The sequence below is a fragment of the Anolis carolinensis genome, chromosome 4 (assembly GCF_035594765.1).
Source record: "Anolis carolinensis isolate JA03-04 chromosome 4, rAnoCar3.1.pri, whole genome shotgun sequence".
NCBI classification, from domain to species: domain Eukaryota; kingdom Metazoa; phylum Chordata; class Lepidosauria; order Squamata; family Dactyloidae; genus Anolis; species Anolis carolinensis.
In genome coordinates, this window is record NC_085844.1 from 240,802,974 (window position 1) to 240,823,173 (window position 20,200).

The 20,200-nt window shown below is 40.4% G+C and overlaps 1 protein-coding gene across 3 annotated transcripts in view; it reads right to left on the minus strand.

The window, feature by feature from the left end:
• Window positions 1–20,200, minus strand: part of lama5 (laminin subunit alpha 5) — a 228,071-nt gene that overhangs the window by 67,354 nt on the left and 140,517 nt on the right. For 2 of the 3 annotated variants that reach the window (XM_062979023.1, XM_062979022.1), the window contains exons 15-28: window positions 19,744–19,878; window positions 17,663–17,800; window positions 16,638–16,690; window positions 15,843–15,942; window positions 15,344–15,396; window positions 14,662–14,767; window positions 13,358–13,457; window positions 11,841–11,997; window positions 8,125–8,254; window positions 5,868–6,010; window positions 5,675–5,781; window positions 4,392–4,542; window positions 2,590–2,750; window positions 740–848 (exon numbers count right to left, since the gene is read on the minus strand). In XM_062979023.1, coding sequence (XP_062835093.1) covers window positions 740–848; window positions 2,590–2,750; window positions 4,392–4,542; window positions 5,675–5,781; window positions 5,868–6,010; window positions 8,125–8,254; window positions 11,841–11,997; window positions 13,358–13,457; window positions 14,662–14,767; window positions 15,344–15,396; window positions 15,843–15,942; window positions 16,638–16,690; window positions 17,663–17,800; window positions 19,744–19,878 — 1,643 coding nt within the window. Of the gene's footprint in view, window positions 1–739; window positions 849–2,589; window positions 2,751–4,391; window positions 4,543–5,674; window positions 5,782–5,867; window positions 6,011–8,124; window positions 8,255–8,535; window positions 8,675–11,840; window positions 11,998–13,357; window positions 13,458–14,661; window positions 14,768–15,343; window positions 15,397–15,842; window positions 15,943–16,637; window positions 16,691–17,662; window positions 17,801–19,743; window positions 19,879–20,200 lie in introns of all 3 variants that reach the window. The other variant, XM_062979024.1, reaches the window with a different exon arrangement.

Genomic DNA, 20,200 nt, shown 5'->3' on the forward strand with positions numbered 1-20,200 from the left:
TTGCCAGAATTTTTTTTATCTTCTTATACTCCCCCCCACATATGTAGAAAGGTGCCAGAGCGGTACCTATTGATCTACTCACATTTGCATGTTTTTGAACTGCTAGGCTGGCAGAGCTAGGGCTAATAGTGGGAGCTCACCCTGCTCCCCAGATTTGAACCATTGACCTTTCGGTCAGCAAGTTCAGAAGCTCAGCAGTTTAATCTGCTGCACCATCGAGGGCTTATAGATTTTACTATTTACACACAAAAGATATAAAGCAGACGCACGTAAAAAATTACAATGGTTATTTCTGTGAATGAGCAAAATATTTTCTAGTTACAGATGTAGAACTACAATCCCTCCAGCATCCACAGCAAGAAATGTCATATAGTTATATTTATGTTGATGTTCACAAACACCAACAAAATAATATTTAGCTTTGCTGTGAGAGAAAACAACTGATTATGTATTCTAGTAAAATTATCATTGGCAAGAAGGTAATTTTTACTAAGCTAAATATTTGCTTTCCTGAAACTAGTTTTACAATGCTGCTGCAAAGTGGAACACGGGACTAAAGAGGGAAGGACAAGGGTAGATTGCAGAAGAAGGAAACACAGGTTTTACCTACTCTTAACAAAACAATCTGGAGAACTGTGATCCGGAGCTGCCTCGGATACAAAACACTTTAGAATTGATTTTTAGTTATTCATTCATTTATTTATTGCAACAGTTGTCATGCTCTGCTTCAAAGGCTTACCAGGAAGAAATCGGCCTGATCTGCCATGAATCGAATTGTAGCCTCCGTGACAAGTTCAAAGGTGGCCAAGCGATTTAGCGAATCTAAAACTATCCCACGACAAAGGAAACTGAAAGACAAAAACCTTTGGTCAAACTCAAGGATGAAGTTGTCCTGCCAAATATTTTTTCCCTTTGTGGTTTTTAATATAGAGTCCTTATAACCCTTTGATTTGATTTTCTTTGAGTAATGGCAGGAGGATGCTTCTGAGGGATATCACAGGGACTCGTTTCCTATTTTAAAGGTCACGTTTTGAATGAAGATTTGCAAAAAGGAGTTCCCAGACAATATAATCAATCTGTCATTTATATAAACATCATCTGGTTGTTTAAATAGGGCACCAGGGCTCAGGATGCCCATGCTATTTTCAACTCAGACATGCCTTGTTCTGAGGATGTAGACTCTTGGCATGAATTTCTGGCACCGGCATGTACAGTACAAGGAATCTAAACAAGATGTGATTTCTAGCCAATGACTATAAATACTAACATTGTTCTAGCCATCATAAGCCAACAAATCAAGAAGTGCATAGATGGTATAAAGCAGAACAACCACCCGCTGCCTCTGTATCGCAACCAAACTCATAGGTGGTATATTCCAATCACTGTGGTCATTGCCATTGTTGGAGACCACAGTGGTTTCCATAACACAAGCCAGCTAATTTATCCACCAAACCTTTATCACAAACCTTAAAAGTACACTGTGATTGATGTGGCCTTGACGGCTCTCACTCTTCCTTTGATTTATTTTTTAAAAGAGCAAAGAATGGAAATGTATGACATCTGGCAAATCTTTGTTAACTGAGAAAACCTGAGTTCTTTTCAGCTCAGAAAGACTTACTGCAAACTCAGCCTTGTAATATCAACAGTAGTGTGATGCCTAGGGCACCTTTGGTCCTGGACCCTGTGCCATTTCCTGACCAGGATGAAGAAGATTTGGATTTTCTCCCAAGTCAGCAAGTTTCGACACCCTTCCAGATGCCTCATGATGACATTTCCGAGCCAGAACCAATTAAGAATGCCCTTGAAACAATGCCGGCTCTCCCAGATTCTCCGGAAAACTTGGAGTTTGATCGTAGGGCATTTGTATATTCAGACAGATCAAACAGACAGAGCCTCCGGAGAAGCGCCAGATTCGCGGAGTGTGGTGACTATGGTTAAGCCCAGTTCTTTTGGGAAGTTTTAGGGAGTTAGGCACCTGGTTTGGGGGAGCTTATGAACTTCAATACGTGTTGTGTTGAGAACGCCTTTGCGGTGACAACTTTACATCTCACTAAGAAACATCATCGTCTCCAGCTCCTGGATTTCCAAGAGGCCTGATGGTGTGCTTACTCTTGAGTAGACCGAGCGCCGGTCTACCTCCTTGCCAAGTTTGGACTGTGTTTCAGCTCCAGAACATCTAGTTCCTGCTTTGCCCTGAAACCCTGTTTTTGGACATTTATTCAAAAGAACTCTTCTTGCTTCTTGCTCTTTTCCCCACTCAAAACTCAGGCGGAGTTTGAGTGTGTTTCGGTTCCTGGATTTTGAACTCTAATACTGGACATAAGACTTTTACTTATTGGACTAACTTTGGTCTTTTCTGAAAGGTCAATTGCTTCTACAACTTTGCTGCTTAATTCGTTTTGGAACTTTACTTGCTTTAATAAAGGTATTATATTGTTATTGGTCTTTGTGTTGGTTTTCGGTGCTCCAGCTGCCTAGGGCGTAACAAGTAGAGTATAAGAGCTGCTTTTATAAATTATACATCATACATAGAAAATATATTTTTCTATGGTGTCAGCATTTTCTCCTCTCTTACGTCAGGGAGCCTACCTGTGTTTGCAGGTGTATAGATTAAGAGTGCCCTGCTGAGTAGCATGCTGTGGAGAGCTGACAGCTACATGGATTGTCTGTGGAGCCTCTTCATTGGCATATTCCATCAGAAGGACATACCGCCCTGGCTGAGGGATAGCAACCCATAGCTGGACTTCCACCTACACAAAAGAGGGGAAAGGAGGGTGGGGGTTTAAAGAGAAAAGTATTTTAGGCTGGTTTCAGAAGGTCTGCATTTCTGCTTTCTAAGCAGGGCATGGATTCCATCCAAGTAAGGGTATAAATCCAATACATTAAAGAAAGAAAGAAATGAAAGGGCTGTTGAGATGTCATTAAAATAATAAAGTCAGAAGATTCAAAATGAATATATATTTGCCATTGTTGAAGAAGTTGGGAGTCAGACTCAGAATTTGTCAATAGGAAAACTGAAGAGTCAGAATGAGAGTTAAAGGTCTGGTGTACTGACTCCACATCACTGTTTGAAATGAGATCAGTACGAAACCTAAACAAAGCATTTGCCAGCAAGACAGCTTCCTTCAAGCTTGTTTTGACTGTTCTTCTGGAGGACATACAAACTAATAACTGAAACATATTTATCTTTAATAACCATCTGTGCAGAAAAATGTAAAAACTAGTATCTGAAAAAGTTCTTCCTAATATTTAGGTGTAACCTCTTTTCTTGCATATTGAATCACTGGTTAATATTCTAGTCTCTGTATCAGCATAAAATAATCTCACTCCATATTGTACAGCAGGCACCCTCAAACTGCAGTCTTCCAGCTGTTTGGGACTCCAACTCCCAAAATTCCTGTCCATTGAATAAGATGGCTAGGGCGAGTTGGAGGCCTAAACAGATGGAGGACTGCAGGTTGAAGATGCCTGTTCTATACAATAACCCTTCAGATAGTGAAAGATAGCTATCATGTCACTTTTCAGTCTCTTCTTCCCTAAGCTAAACATACCTAGCTCACTAAGTCATTCCTCCTAAGGCTTAATTTTTATATCTGTGATCATCCTAACTGTCCCACTCTGGACATATTCCAGCTTGTTAATATCCTTCCTGAACTGTCATGTCCAGAATTGGACACAATATTATAGGAAAACTCTTAAGTAAAGCAGAACAGTGTGGCATAAATGTCTCCTTTCACCTGGACTCTGTTGTTGAACTGAACTGACTTTTCTAATCTGCCACATCATTATGTTGACATATATTTAATTTGTGGTCTGTTAAAACCACTAGATCTTTGGCACATATGCTGGTTTCAAACTATCTTCCACCCATCCTATATTTTATGCACATTATCTGGCTTGATGTAGTTCCTTATATCTCTATACAAACTTCTTGTGTTATTTGTGGCCCAGCTCTCCAATCTTTCACAGTCGTTTAACATTCTGATCCTGTCATGAGGCATATTAGCCACACCCCAATTTGATATCATCTGAAAATGTGATAAGCTCTCTTTCAATTCCATAACTCAAATAATTTAGAAAAATGCTGTTAAAACCTTGAGGAATCTCACCAGTCAGTTTTCTCTGGGACGAACGACAACCATTGGTGAGTATCCTCTGGGTTCAATATGTCAGCCAATTACAAAACCACCTAACTACTAACACTAGCATGTTCTACCTAATAGTTCACTAGTTAGCCTGCAAGAATATGGTACTTGGAATATCTTATAAAATTATCAACAGGAGGAAAATAATTTTTCCTTCCTAGGAAAGATGGTAGTGGTGTTTTGTGAGGAGTATGTCCCAGAACTACAAGCTTTAAGTGACAGTTCGAAGTGAATGGAACAACTTACATCATTTCCACTACACTCTACCATCTCAGGGTATGAAAGGAAGGTCTCCTTAGGACAGGGTCTTGGTAAGTTGTTGTCCAGTTTACACACAGCATCTTCTCCTGACCCAAAGGGAAATTGATCCACAGGCATGTATTTATACAGTAGGCAGCTAGAAAGAATGAGAATGAGAATGGATTTTTCCCTGTATCAAGATCGTGCATGCAGTCCTCGAGTAACAAATATCTGACTTATAAATGCCTGTTCAAACAAGTCTTTGAGGATGCCTAGTCCCTATCTGATCTTTGCAATTGTTATGCAGCCTTGCACAGTATCCCATGACCTAGTCCAGTGGTTCTCAACCTGTGGGTCCCCAGATGCTTTAGCCTTCAACTCCCAGAAATCCTAACAGCTGGTAAACTGGTTGGGATTTCTGGGAGTTGTAGGCCAAAACATCTGGGGACCCACAGGTTAAGAACCACTGCACTAGTTCCATGTCACAGCTTTGCACTTATCCCATTCCCTATCCAATCATTTATAGCCTGGCTACGTTTACAGTAGCTTACCATTACTGGTTGATGAGTGTTGTTTTAACTGAGTTTTAAAGTTGTCATTTAACATGTATGTGTATGTATGTGTGTGTATGTATGTATATGTGTGTATACACACACACACACACATATATAACTGTATTTTTAAATTGTGTTTTATTTTATGTTCTGTTTTTGGCACTTGGTGTTGTGCATAAGCCACTTCGAGTCCCTTGCCTTTCCCCCTCCTTAAAGGTTTTAGGACTATTTGGAAACCTCCATCATTTTCACATGTTGGACAACAGAAACCAATGTACATTAAACACATTGCGATCATGCACACACTTTCTGAATCCCAATGTAATTATAGTTATGTAGTAGACTGTGTGAAGGATCGTAGCCATTATGTGCACAATTTCCATTCCATAAAACTCATGACCTAAAGAGACTTCCAAAATCAACCCAACTTTCTCTGTTCTCCATTCAGGCAACACTACTTTGCAGTTACTGCTTCATCATTTATTATGGTCAGTCACTAATATCAGCTCCCATTTCAATATATCCTTGGGGAGGTATCAATCAAGCTTCACTACCTACTTTGTACACCTGATACTACTACCAGTCCTCCTATATCAAAGAGATGTAAGCAGATAGAAGGTTATTCTCTTTGAAAGCTAACTACATGTCATCTAGTGATACCCAACTAATGCTAGTATAGGATACCTTCCACAATACAAAGACATTTTTTGACAAAAATATGTATGAAAAACTTACTTTTGAGCAGTTTGTTCAGAAGTTGGACTATAGGTACAAGGATCTGAGACTTTCACCTGCAATATAGGAGCCTCGTAGTATGAGCTGGGTAACAGAACCAAGTAATCCTAGAAAGAAGGGCAAAAATATGAAACTTAATTTTGCTTGGCTTTATCATTATCAAAGAGGGGGAAATATGGATGTCCATTCTTACTAGCAGCACATCCTCGGCTTCAATGATCAGCGACCACACATGAGGACTCAACACAAATGGCTCCCCAAAGCTGTTGTGAGGAACAGTGACAAAGGCTGGCTCCTTCGTGGGCACAAAAACAATCTGTTTAGTCTGTTCCGTGCCTAAAATTCAGAAAAGATAAGTCAATTTTTAGTCAGGTCTGGAAAGTGTGCAAGACTTCCTCCTGGATCTGGGAATAAATCAGAAAAGCCAAAGGTAGGGTCAAGTCCACCATAATTTGCCATTGATTCACTATTGCCACAGAAAGAGGACACATGTACATGATGTGCAGCTTCCCTATATTCCATGTATTCCTATCTAGTTCTTGGGTTGACCTCTCCTCATTTTCCCACCCTCAGGATTGCATCAAAAATCATGATGCTAATGTCCACTGTCTAGGTGCACATCAAATGTTACAAAAACAGTGAAAGCAGGAAGCCTCAAACAAATTCCCAATTTTGAATGAAGATGCATTCTGGTAGTTATTTTATTCTGCTTTCTTACTACAAAGTAAATTGCTCTGGAACAATGAAAGCAAACATATTGTGTCTTTGGCTGCAACTACACTTACCCAAATAATCCTTGTGGGCATTGGATTGGGATGGATCCAACCCATAAAGCTGTCCATACCTTCAAAGCACTGGGATCAACCTAGAGCACTGGTTCTCAACCTGTGGGTCCCCAGATGTTTTGGCCTTCAACTCTCAGAAATCCTAACAGACGGTAAACTGGCTGGGATTTCTGGAAGTTGTAGGTCAAAACACCTGTGGACCCACATGTTGAAAACCACTGACCTAGAGCTTTCTGGAATCTCTGGAGTAAACCCTGTTTCTCATTGTGCCGGACGAATGGCTAGAAGCAACACTTCTGCTGCAAATCTAGCCATCCATCATATGGACTCCCCACACTAGCTGCAAGCTGAGCCCACTTTATTTGGCCTATGTGAACATAGCCCTGGATGAACAAGCTTTATTTGAAACACACTGAGCCTAATACACTACATATTATCAATGTATAGCAGGTATTCACATTTTGTATCAGTAACTATACAGATTTGTGGGTAAAGTTTTTCAAACTTAGCTCAAAAACCTTCTCAGACTCTTAGCATATTCAACTAATTCAGACTTAAGTACATCACTGGAAACACTACTACTGCATGGATTGTGCATGCTGTCTCTACAATGACATACTCAAAGACAAATTTTTCTCCACCCAAGAGATGATCAAGGCATTTCCAGCCATTTCCAGTGGAGTAACACTGCCAAGAAACAGAAAGCACAGGAAGCATCTACTTCCTTTCCCATGCGTACTGTAAGATGGATAGATAATTCCTTTTATATCACTCTAGAAGCCTCAAGCTTATTTCGAAGTGCAGTTGGTCCTGCACTTTGACTGTGGTTAGGAGCACAGGATCCCCACAAAAGTAGAAAAAACATGAATAAAAAGAACACCTCTCTAAGAATCTCCAAGTTATCTAAGGCAATACTATTTTCAATTTCTGCTGGAGGTAGATCGTAGAATCATTCTGGATAGGTTAGAAATTCCTTGAGAAGTGTTCTCTCTAGGCATTGCTAGGCCCTCTAGTGCAATTCTATGGAGAACTTCCAGCTGAAATACCTGTGGCTTTAATATCCTTTCGTTGGTGCATTTGGAGTAGAATGAGGCCCAAAAAACATATACCGTACAGCCTCATATCCATGGAACCAGTACTGGTACAGATTTTGCTAACCCACATCCAAAAAAAAAAAAAAAAAAAGCTCTCTGGGCATTTTCTAAGTCCTCCAGCACAATTCTATAGTATGCCACTGTTGCAACTTGGCTATAGTTGCATTAGAGGACTTAGAAATGCTGAAGAGGTGTTCTCTATAGGTATTTTCTAGGTCCCACCGGTATGATACTATGGTATGCTTTATTTATTTCAGTGGGGTGTAGTTTTTTGTTTTCATTGTCTATGTTTCCATTGTCTATTCAAGGACATATCCTGATAAACATGCCTCTACTATGGTAAAATTAATAAGCTAGTCTCAAAAGTGCTGCTTGATTATTCCTCCAACCTTTTTGCCCCCTTTGTGTGATCACTATGAAAGCTTTCTCCCAGGTAAGTATGCATAGGAGAGGCAAACTCAAAAGACTTCAATTTGTTTTGTAGAACATAATAGCCTAAACAAGGAAACTTCAAATTGTCTTCAGAAAGCAACAGTGGAAAGGGGTTTGGAGAGATAGGTGGGAATCTCACCTTTCCTTCGGGGCTGAGAGGCTGTAATTTTTCCATAAACAGTAGCACTTCCTGGATTAATATACCTCAGAATGACATGGAAGAGATAGAGTTCCCCTTCTTTCACATGCACAGTGACTTTGACTTTGTTCTGCAGAAGGCAAAAAGCACATTGGGTACATATCACTGTAGGGTCAACGCCAAGGCTGTTGCCTGCCTTGCTTTTCTAGCTATCTTCTGCCTTTCTAACTGCCCTCCCCTTTGCGATTGCCACTATTCCTAGGGGTGAACTGCTTGAGGAGTTCTATTACATGGATGGTGGTGGCTGATGGGAAAGGAGGAGGAAATGCCATTTTGCAGAGAAGCAAAGATCGGCTCCTTTATGGCTCAATTTTGGAAGGGGGTTAGTCTAAAAGTGAAAAATGCACTTACAGTTGCCATAAACATTAAACTTTCCTTCCTCAAGGACTGAGACCCTCCCTTGCACATTTGCCGGCCCCCGGTGGATGTAGCGGAAGACGAGGCGGAACAGGTCAGGGGAGGTCACACTGAGGGTCACCACTACCTTGGGCTGGTGGGAGAGAAAGGGGAGAGAAGCAGAGCACACCTTAAGTAACCTCCACCATCACCTGCCACCAGCCACCAGCTCAAGCACAGCACTCCTGGATTCCTGCTCCCCAAAGCAGCATGCCAAAGCAGGTGAAGAACCAAGCCAGCCCCATCCTTCGGCTGCAGAATGGCAAAACATTCTGGAAGGATGCCTTGGAAACACTCACTACATGGCACATTCCAGCTAGTCATCTATCCAGCCTTGACAGAAAAAACAGACTCCACAGTCAAGAGACAAAGGGATGGAACAGAGAGAAGTTGAGAGAAGATGACATCTTACAAGAAGTCACACAGAGCCTAGCTAAATGCTACAAGCACAAGACATACTAATGGTAACTGGTTTAGATGGGTATTGGTTTAGACCGGAAGGTTGGCAGTTCAAAACGCATGCGGAGTGAGCTCCTGCCTGCCATCAGCCTAGCTTCTGCCTACCTAGCAGTTTGAAAACAGAAACATGATTAGATAAATAGCTTTGGTTGGGAGGTAAAAGGCTCCCCTGAAAAACATGCCGGTGGTTTGATTAGAAAGGCATCGATGAACGACAAGGCTCCTCGGCGTGGAAGAATGGGACAACAGCACCTCCCCATGGCTGAGTTGAGCACAACCTCCAGATGCCAGAGATGAAAAAATGAGGGAAGCCTTGCCTCTGTTATGTACTGTCTTGTCTTTGTCAATTGTATTACGGCATTGAATGTTTGCCATATATATGTACTTGTAATCCGCTCTGAGTCCCCTTGGGGAGATAGAGTGGAATATAAATAAAGTATATTATTGAATTTTAAGAAAAATAACTCAATGGTAGCTAAGATGATTATGTGAAACCACTAGGTTTTAAAGTCACAAATACATTAGTTTAAAAATTAGTTTTTTAAAATACAAATTCCATAATCCCCCAGACACCAAGTCTATAAATCATACTGTGGAAGGATTATAGGAATTATAGCCCAAAAAGTAAATCTCGGCTATGGGAGAACAAGAAAGCTAAAAAAGAGCTACTATGTTATGTCATGGCTGAGGGCTTTCCAAAGGCATCTGGATGAGCACTGTGGGAAAATGGGCTGTTTAGACTTTTGATCTGATCTAGAAGCAATTTCCAATTTCAAATCATGAGAGTGCTCCAGTAAAGACTTAAAGGCAAATTTAGATGGGCATGATCCAGGAGTGCTTTATTTCTCCTGAAAAGAATAACCATCTGGAATTATAACTTTCCATACAGGGATTGTTAGTGTTTTTGTGATATGTAGTGAAATGTTTAATCTATTGTTGCTGTGAAATTGTATGTGTTTAGTTCCGGCAAGCATTCAGGCAGTCAAGAGGTTAATTGCAGCGAGCCCTGATTGATTGCTGGAAGGGCAAATGAACAAAGACTTCCGGTTGTGCATGACAGGAAGAGACATCACATGGGACTTTGAGAGAGATGGAGAAGCTCCATGTTTTGGTCTTGGGATGCAACATGTGTCCTGAGAGCTTTGGTTAATTAGCACTGTAAATATTATTATTGTAAATAAAGCTTCAGTGCCACTGGGATTCAGCAGATATAAATCAGTGAAGTTGTCGGTTCTTTGTCGGTGCTACTTTTGCCATTTGCAAAGTGGTCTAACGGATGGGCAGAGGTGAGACCTTGCTCATCAATCAGCTGGGGTCGCCCGATTCCCTGACAGGGATAACCTGTGATATCATTCTTTTCTGCTGAACCCACCAAGCAGAAGTGTCTCTGTTTTGAATTATATATAGACTTACAAATGTCTCAATCAAAATGACTTCAAGAGTAAGAACTAATATTTGGACAGTGAGCTCCAAATTTAGTTTATTTTAGTTTGGTTTGATCTATAAACTTTTTACTAAACATTTAAAATGTGAATAATTGGAAAATAAAGATGGGAAGTCTGGGAGTTGCCCATACCAATGAGCTAGTATTCAAAATCCATGCAAATCAAGATACACCATGCAGAGGAAATAGAGAGATTAGTTATAGTGCTCTAGCTACATTTCCAAGAAGACTGAAAAGTCTATATTCTAGGTTATATTTTAGACAGTTAGAAGCTTCTACAGCAGAAAAACAGGAAAAACTACTTTCTTAGCTCAATTGCATTTTTAGAAGAACTAAATTTTAGAATGAGCATTTTTGTGGGCATCTGGCTATTAAACAAGATGAATGGGATTATAGCAATATTCGAAAGGAAGCCTGATAAGAACCTCCCATCCAAATACACAGAGAACTAGAACAGTCCTTAGACATGCATCATCATCTTTTCCCCAGAGGCGAAAATTAAATCAAACAATACATTTTCTCTAAGAAATCTGTCCTACAGCTGAATTCCCAGTGAACCACGCAGACCACACACATACACAACCGCTATCTGTCAGCTCTTCAGACTTCAGAGAGGCCACGTATCTCCAGAAAGCAAGCACAGCAAATGCTACAGGCGTAGTCCCTTGCCATCCAACCATATCAAGTCATGCAAGAAAATCAGCTACCCTCACCAAACCTATCAAAAAGAACAACCACAGCCACATGCCGCACAGGAAAAAGTTTAAGGAGTTTTTCCTTTCCCTTGAGGAGCAGGGAGATGCTGCACAGTATTGCAACAGGGAGAGAGGAAATGGACAAATAGCCCCTTTGGAAACTTGCTTCCACTGCTTGCTTGTTTATGACAACTCATGACATTATTTTGGCTTAGCCTTTTTTCCCTTAAAAGGCTGCCACAAATGAAGTGGTTCCAGGTGAGACCTTACCTATCACACTGCTGCTGTCTTTCTAAAACTAAAGAACATTTGCACAAACACAGCTTGGCTGTAGAGAAATAAATGCCCAAATGTATACGCTCCTTGTATCAAGCTCTGTTTCCAAGTGTTCCTATTGTCACAGAGAAAATTGAAAACAGAGCAGGGACAGAACAAAGGGTCTCTTCACCATCTTGCCTGACCATGTTTTGAGTTCTGAATAAGAAAACAAGTTCTCCTACAGACTAACTGCAAGCACAACAGAAATAGGTGTGTTTGCTTTATGTGTGGTAAGCCGCATTCGACCTTTCTCCTGTCTGCTATACAGAAATGCTTTGTTGGAATGGAATATGTAACATTCAAATCTACATCACATCTTGCCAAAACAAAAGACTAAGACCTACCTGGATGGAAGACATCTGTGTGTATCCTCTCCAGCTGAAATTCTCAAATTCCAAGGGATCATAGCCAAAGCGTACAGGCCTCCCATCTAGTGTAGTTCCCTCTTCCAACTCGTATTTCAAGTGGTGAAGGTCTGGGATATAATGGTCTTTTACTGGCCTGTGGATAAATAATGAGACACATGCTTAAACGCTCTGTTTCTGCCTTTATCCTAAAGTAATGCAGTAGCCAACTTGACATGATCATACAGAGAATCAGCTGAGAAAAACAAAATCTCTTTCTAGAATGTATTGAACAGATCCCTATATATTGCAGTTTGATCTGAAAAAATAGATATTCTGCCAAGAATAAATAAATAGTTGCACTACCACAAGCTTTATTTTGAACAGCTGCTTTTAAAGTAAGTCTCCCAAGTCCTTTAACAAATATTACGATGACTTAGAATGCATCTGCACTGCAGAATGAATGCAGTTTGATATCACTATAGCTTCTATGCCTTAATGTTATGTAATATTGGAAGCTGTAGTTTGGTCAGGCACCAGAACATTTTGGAAGTGCAGGCTAAAGACCTTGCAAAACTATAACTCCAGTGATCCCATAGTATTCAGCCATGGCAATTAAAGTGGTGTCAAATTGCATTAATTCCATAGTGCAGATGCATCCTTAGCCTAACAGAAATGGTTAATGTTTTGTTTGTCCTGAACAGAGCAACACAGCTATGGCTAGTCGAAACCTTTCTATCCCAAATTTGCCAGCCCTTTTAAAATTTACATACATGTTCAGTACAAGAAGAATTTTATCTGTCTATCCTGAACCTAGGAGCCCCGGTGGCGAAGTGTGTTAAAGCACTGAGCTGCTGAACTTGCAGACCGAAAGGTCGCAGGTTCAAATCCTGGGAGCGGAGTGAGCGCCCGCTGTTAGCTCCAGCTTCTGCCAACCTAGCAGTTCAAAAACATGCAAATGTGAGTAGATCAATAGGTACTGCTCCGGCGGGAAGGCAACGGCGTTCCATGCAGTCATGCCGGCCACATGACCTGGAGGTGTCTACAGACAACGCTGGCTCTTCGGCTTAGAAATGGAGATGAGCACCAACCCCCAGAGTCAGACATGACTGAACTTAACGTCAGGGGAAACCTTTACCTTTTATCTATCCTGAACCTAATGTACGTCTGTTTCACTGGCCAGTCCCAAACTATAATAGTAGAAAGTGTGTGTGTGTGTGGATAGAAAATATCTCATTAACCATTCTCTTTACGGCAACCTTTTTGAAAAACTGTAATATGCATTCCCCCCCCCGAACTAAAAATCCACTAATGCAAAGCCACAAGCAGAAGTGAACAACCTGTTTGTAGCACCAATGCAATTCCACACTCAGCTTCTTGTCAACAGCGCTATTCCACAAATGACCTATTTATGCTTTCCATTCAGACTCGATACACAGTAACCTAGTGGTCATTTAGAAATCCCAGAGTGAGAAACTGAGCATCCCAGCATGCACAATGCCATTCTAGTTTCTTACTGAGTGCATCTGGGGCCTTGAGTATTCAGTCTGCAGTTGCAAGACCCCGTCTGCTCTTCGCACACAGGACCAATCGACCCACCAATGTCACAATGGCATCCTGAAGAGAGGAAACACATGTTTACATTCCACAACTAATAAAGGACCTCAAATAACATTCATCAAAGCCTGGTACCAAAAGGAGTGGCACCAGCTTGCCACTCTATTTTTATTCCGCTGTATCTCCTTTCATATAGACTTCTGACACTGCCCTTGTCCGTTTCCACTGCCTACCAATACTAGTCCGGAAACTATGCCCTTCTGTCTCCCACAGGGTTCCTGAATTAAGTCTCCTGTGTGTGGACCATCTGAAGATACAGCCTTGTGTAGCTAATAAAAATAAACAAATTCTCCTGGTTCTTTCAGTACCAGAGATGTAGATTTTTATAGGACCGTTGAAGGACAACCACCCACATTTGAATGTGATGCCTGGCCAATTTTAACATGCTTTGTTCTATAAAATATCAAGTGTAGTTGTGCAATCTCCACTGCTAACACAGTGCCCTTTTGCTTTTGTAATCTGAATTCTATTTCTGTTCTCTTGAGGTCCAAGTTGAAGTGCCTTCTGAAGCAGGTACTAAGCTTAATTAGCAATGATTGTTTAAACAGATGTCATTCAGCTGCTTTCATCTGAGCTTTCCTTTACGTCTATGCTTTCATCTTTTTTGGAAATTACTGTTTAAAGGCAGTTGCACCTACATCTGTTTATTCTTCAGTGTTCCCAAACACAGACTTCATTCCTACCTCCTTTTCTTTGATCTGATATTGCATGTGACTTATTATGACATCTCGTAATTCTTTCAAATGTGCCCCTCCAAAGTTCCTTTCTCCTTTTTCAAACCTTTGTTCATACTTTGAAAGGGTTGAACAAAAGGAATGAAGTAACTATTTGTACACATTAAGCAAATGGTGGGAGAGACAATAAATGTGAAGTCTAGCCCAAAATGTAAACATCGCCTTACAAAAGGACAATACAGTGGTGTATGGCAAACACTACCCACATCACAAAGAAATATAAAGCAAAACCCCAAAACCAGAGAGAGAGCAAAATTCACTACTCTGACATCCTTAGTCAAATAATTAAGAATTATAAATTTAATATGGCTAAGGAATTCCACATCTCTTTTTAATAAAACACAGATATTTCACAATCTTTGCAACTGAACCTGTCCCAGGGCCCAGGTCATTGTTTTTCACTTATGATCTTCATGATATGTTCCCAGCTAATAGCAGACAATCCCATCATATAGCAAAAAGTGAGGCACCTTGACAGCCAAAGTAGTTCCCATTTTCCAGACTGTAGTATCCTTCTTTACATGTTGAGCAGAACCTGCCACAGGTGTTGGGCTTGCAGAAACAGTGCCCGTCATCCTAGGAAACACCAGCAACACAATAACATCAATTCCAGGCAGCCCTGCAGAATTATACACCCATCATCCTTGTATCTTGATTAAATGCTTTTCCATACAAACAGAAAAAATGAGTGAAAGAATGTAGGGTGTCTGAACAATAAGATCAGTTGTAACTAACTAGTGAAGTGTTGAAATCTACTTCATGTTACAGACATTTGAAAAGCTCAGTAATACCATATGTCTTCAGTTCTGAGGTGCTATTGATGGTAAGAGGCACATTAGCTTCAATACCACCAACAGTAGTATATATATATATCCGTGATTATAAGATGTGTCCCATTTTTAGATATATTTATGTGGGTAGAGGTGGTAGTATTAGAATTGAAGAAATATGATTAAAACTTTGGAATATTAGTATGGAAACAAAGCAAAGTCCACTATGTAGTTATTTCCCATTCAAATATAGCAAAAAACACTGTATCACATGAAAATGTAAGATGCGTTTGAAATATTGCAGATTACTTGATGTTGTTTCAAGCTAAATAGATATTAGGACTCCTGCAGAATTGATTACATCCCATGCCAAGAAACTTACTTGCAGGCATTCACCAATACCTCCAATTGTTCCCATGGTGTCACACTGACAGCCTGGCGGAAACACAAGGTGACAAACGGAGAGCTTAGTTTACCAGAAAAAGACTTCAACTTTTGTATTAGCTTTGAGCTAACTATCCCTTTGGTATGTCAGGACACTAGACGTCATCCATACAGGGAAAGTCAAAAACAGAAGTTATTGTCATAACTGCAAATTTCTCTTTTGCATAAGATATTCTGATGTGTTTTGTCTTTACTGTATAGGTCTTGAGGTACAAGGCACAGATCGAAATGGCTAAAGATTACTTCTGTCTGTCACAGAACTAATCCAAAATTTCCTGCACCTAAAATACAGGATGGATGTACTTTACAGAATGTAAATAAGCATTGAGGACTACATTCTTCATAATCACTATGGCAAGGTTCGGGGTGAGGTGGTGGGGGTTACTTGGACATTTTCTAGAGCTCTTTCTGGGAAAGTAGCAAGAGGCAATTCTTACTCATGCAACCAAAAGGGTTATCTGGAGATAAGTTCCAGTAGAGTGGTTTGCACTGGTCACACGCTTCACCTTCCACGTATGCCCGGCATTCACAAGAACCCTGAGAAGGAAAAAAAATAAGCAGAGAGGGAGCTGAAAGTGTGTATCAAACAAAGCAAGAATGCTCCCACCCCAAAAATGGAACAGAATAAAATAATCTGGAACAGAGGAAGTTGCTTTATATCAGCTTTCAAGTCAAATTTGTCCTTCTAAGACAATACTGCTTGCTCAAGCCAACAGTGGAATCTCAGAGCTTTCCCCGTCATCTGCTACTTGAGCTTTTAAACAGAGATGCCAAAAACATGAATGAAAATAATGGATTCAATTATAGAAATATGAAAACCACCCATTATCTATTTCTTCAAAACAGGCATCCTCAAACTCCCAGAATTCCTGACCATTGAACAAGCTGGGAGTTGGAGGCCCAAAGAGTTGGAAGACTACAGATTGAGGATGCCTACTTTAAAACTTTATGTTGACAGTGTTGTTGAAGGCTTGCCAATTACAAGGCCATTCAATCCTAATCAAGGTGGCCAATTGCAACATTCACACTTGCCTCAAGCAGACAAGAGTTCTGTCTCCCACCCTGGACATTCCACAGATATATAAACCCCACTTGCCTAGTTTCCAACAAACCTCACAACCTCTGAGGTCTGAAACTTCTGGAGCATGGCCATACAGCCTGGAAAACTCGCAGCAAACTTAATGTTGAGTGTGGTAACAATGCAAAAGTGAATAGCTGTGGGATATACTCACCACTGGCAAAGAAGGATCTCCACCTGCAAGCCCGGTAGGATTACAAGAGCCCACTAGAGCAGAAAAATAACCCTGGTTAAGAAGAGGCACTTAATGGGAAGAAAAGGCATGAGCTGTTCCTTGTTGTTGTGTACCTTCAAGACATTTTGAATTTGTTGAAATGGTATTTGACCTTGCCTTCTTCTGAGGCTGAGAGAATGTGACTAGTTTAATGTCACCCATTTGGTTTCCATGGTTGAGCAGAGAGAGATTCCAACCTTGGTGCCCAGAGGCAAAGTCCAATGCCTCAAACCATTACACCATGCTGGCTTATCACTGTTTTAAGTGTGGTGCTTGAACTACAGGATACAGGGTATATCTTCTTCACTTCACTTCACTTTATTTTTTAATTAGTCACTCTCCACCAGAGTGCTCCGAGCGACTTACAATTTAAAATATCATTCCACAATATAAAAACATTCAACATAAAAACATTCAACCTAAAAACATTCAACAGTGACTATTTGGCAAATTAGATCTGATTTACTTAAATGCACAACCAAACAGCCAAGTCTTGAGCGCTTTTACAAAAGTTCGCAACTCCAATATTGCTCTAACATATGGAGGCAATGAGTTCCACAGAATTGGAACATAGATCGAAAAGGGTATTTGGAGTTGTAAATAACTTAGAATAGTTATTTTTTGAGCTAGAATTCCCTTAATCTTTCCACCTGCACAGCCAATTGTGCCCAATCTACCTGTGAGAGGAGTTAACGGAAAACAGCCATTTAAAGTTTTTGAACTTATTAATGGAAATACATTAATATACTCACTATTAAAAATGAGAAAATGTTAGAAACATCTGATAAAAAACTTCACTTTAAATCAATATCATTTGTGATTTTCTATTTCAGCCACATTCATTATGAACACGTGTATTTATTTTCTAAAATTAACCACACTGCCTGGTGAGTTAGGCATCACTAGGGGCCTATTTTTACATGGTATCACAAATACATTTGCATGCATGGATTAGGCTGAGCTACCTTCACAATGTGGAAATCCATACGCTCCGGGAATACAGGTATCACAGCGCAATCCCGCTATTCTGGGTCGACAGGTGCATTGGCCAGTCTCCTGATCACAAGTGCCATAGAGAGAGCCTTCTGCCGAACAATGACAGGCTAAAGAGGATACAAAAAGACCAATCAGATGGCATTATCTCATAACAAGTGAGCCAATTATTTTTAAAGCAAGAGCATACAAAGAAACTGTAGGTAATTGGGAGTACCTTTAAAGAGCCCTTTTTTTCTCTTCCCCATCACACACAAAAAAGCCACTTCAAAGGTGGCATATGACACAGCATGTATGCATATCAACTAAAAATAACACAAATGTGCCTTTGTCTTCTGTTCTAAAAAAAGCTCTTTTACAACAGGGTAAAGATCTGGGGTGCATCTACAATGTAAATTTAATGCAGTTCAATACTACTTTAACTATGGAATTCTGGGTTTTGTTGTTTTACAAAGCCTTTTCTCTTTTCTGCCAAAGAGTGATGATGCCTCATCAAGCTACAAATCCTAGGATCTCATAGCATTCAGCCATTAAAGTGGAGTCAAATCACATTCACTCGACAATGTAGATACACCTTTGAAGGAGCCAAAAGCATTGTGCAATTGCGCTGATGGCCACTCTGAAACACAATAAGGTGTGCAGCATTGCAACCTCCAGGGATGGGGTGTGACATTGCAACACCTGGCTTCCTACAAGTTTCCCCAATCAAGTGAGAAATAGTTTAAAACGTATCTATAACATTCACATCTGATAGATCTCCTCTTACAGTCTGAATGCTATTAAAGAATAGTTAATAAAACAAGTATTATGCTTGTGTGTTTATGTGTGTATGCTGGCAAGCTAACGATGATTTTAAACTAGCAACGATTTTACTTAATTGTTCCTGCTTAAGGAAAGGAAATGCTTGATTACTGTATTATGCTTGATTATATCATTAAACCTTCACGCTATCTCATGCAGACTCTGGTACTGCAATACTTGTGTTTATTTTGTCATGAGGGGGTGGTGGTGGTGGTTTTTTTTTTTCTTCATGTCAGGAGCAACCGGAGTTGCTTCTGGAGTGAGAGAATTGGCCGTCTGCAAGGACGTTGCCCAGGGGACGCCCGGATGTTTTGATGTTTTTACCATCCTTGTGGGAGGCTTCTCTCATGTCCCCGCATGGAGCTGGAGCTGATAGAGGGAGCTCATCCACACTCTCCCCAGGTGGGATTCGAACCTGGCAGCTTTCAGGTCAGCAACCCAACCTTCAAGTCACTTAGTCCACTACGCCATCTGGGGGCTCCGGTGGTGGTGGTGATGCAATGGGTTAAACCCTTGTGCTTCTGAATTGCTGACCTGAAGGTTGGCAGTTTGAATCCGTGAAATGGGGTGAGCTCCCGTCTGTCAGACTTAGCTCCTGCCAACCTAGCAGTTCGAAAACATGCAAATGTGAGTAGATAAATGGGTACCACTTTGGTGGGAAAAGGCAAAGAGATGCTCCAAGCAATCTTGCCGGCCACATGACCAGGAGGTTCCTCGGCTTGAAAATGGAGAAAAGCACCTCTCCAGAGCCAGAGATGAGCACCGCCTCCAGAAGCCAGAAATGAAAGGAGAAGCCTTTGCCTTTGTTTGTGCTTGTGTGTCGCATTGTATATGATTGTAAAGACATTGAATGTTTTCCTATGTATGTAAATGCTGTAATTTGCCCTGAGTCTTCTACAGGAGAAGGGCAGAATATAAAGATGATGATGATGATGATTATGTGTTTTTGAGATGTTAATTTACAAGAAACAAAAAAAATGGCCATGTAGTTTTTAACCTCTATATCCCTAGTGGTACACGAGTGCCTTCAAGCTACCTGTCAACTTCCCAACCCTCTTTGATGTTTCCCTGGGTGATTTTTAAAAATATTAAACACTGAAGCATACTATTTAATTTCAAATGGATTTCTAGTACAGATAGGATTGGTGGGATAAAGATGAGTACAAAGGATTACCATTTCACAGTTCAGCATATGTAATGCAGTACCTTGAAACAGAAGGCTAGAAAAGAGATAATCCGGCTGATGCCTCACCTGTACAGGTAGGATATCCATAAAAGCCTGGAGCACACTGGTTGCATGAGTGGCCTATGTAATTTGGGTGGCAATGGCACTGTCCTGTAGGACTACAGTCATTATCCGCAGAGCCCCGAGGATCACAAGAGCAAGCTGCATAGATAGGCACAGAAAGATTTGAGAAGAAGTAAATGGCGAGGCCAAAAATTAGGTGTCTTGTAAATTGTTTGTTTCATATCAAGAGGATTCTGTACAAACTATTAATATTAAATGTAATATTACTAATAATATTACCATATAATGATATAGTACCATATAGTAATTTAATGCTTATATTGTGCTATGCTAATAATGTATTGTAAGGTCATTTGATTTGTAAGCCACTCTGAGTCCCCTTCAGGGTGAGAAGAGCAGGAAATAAATGTATAAATAAATAAATAATAAATCATATGTTCTTATTTGAGATTGGAGGTGA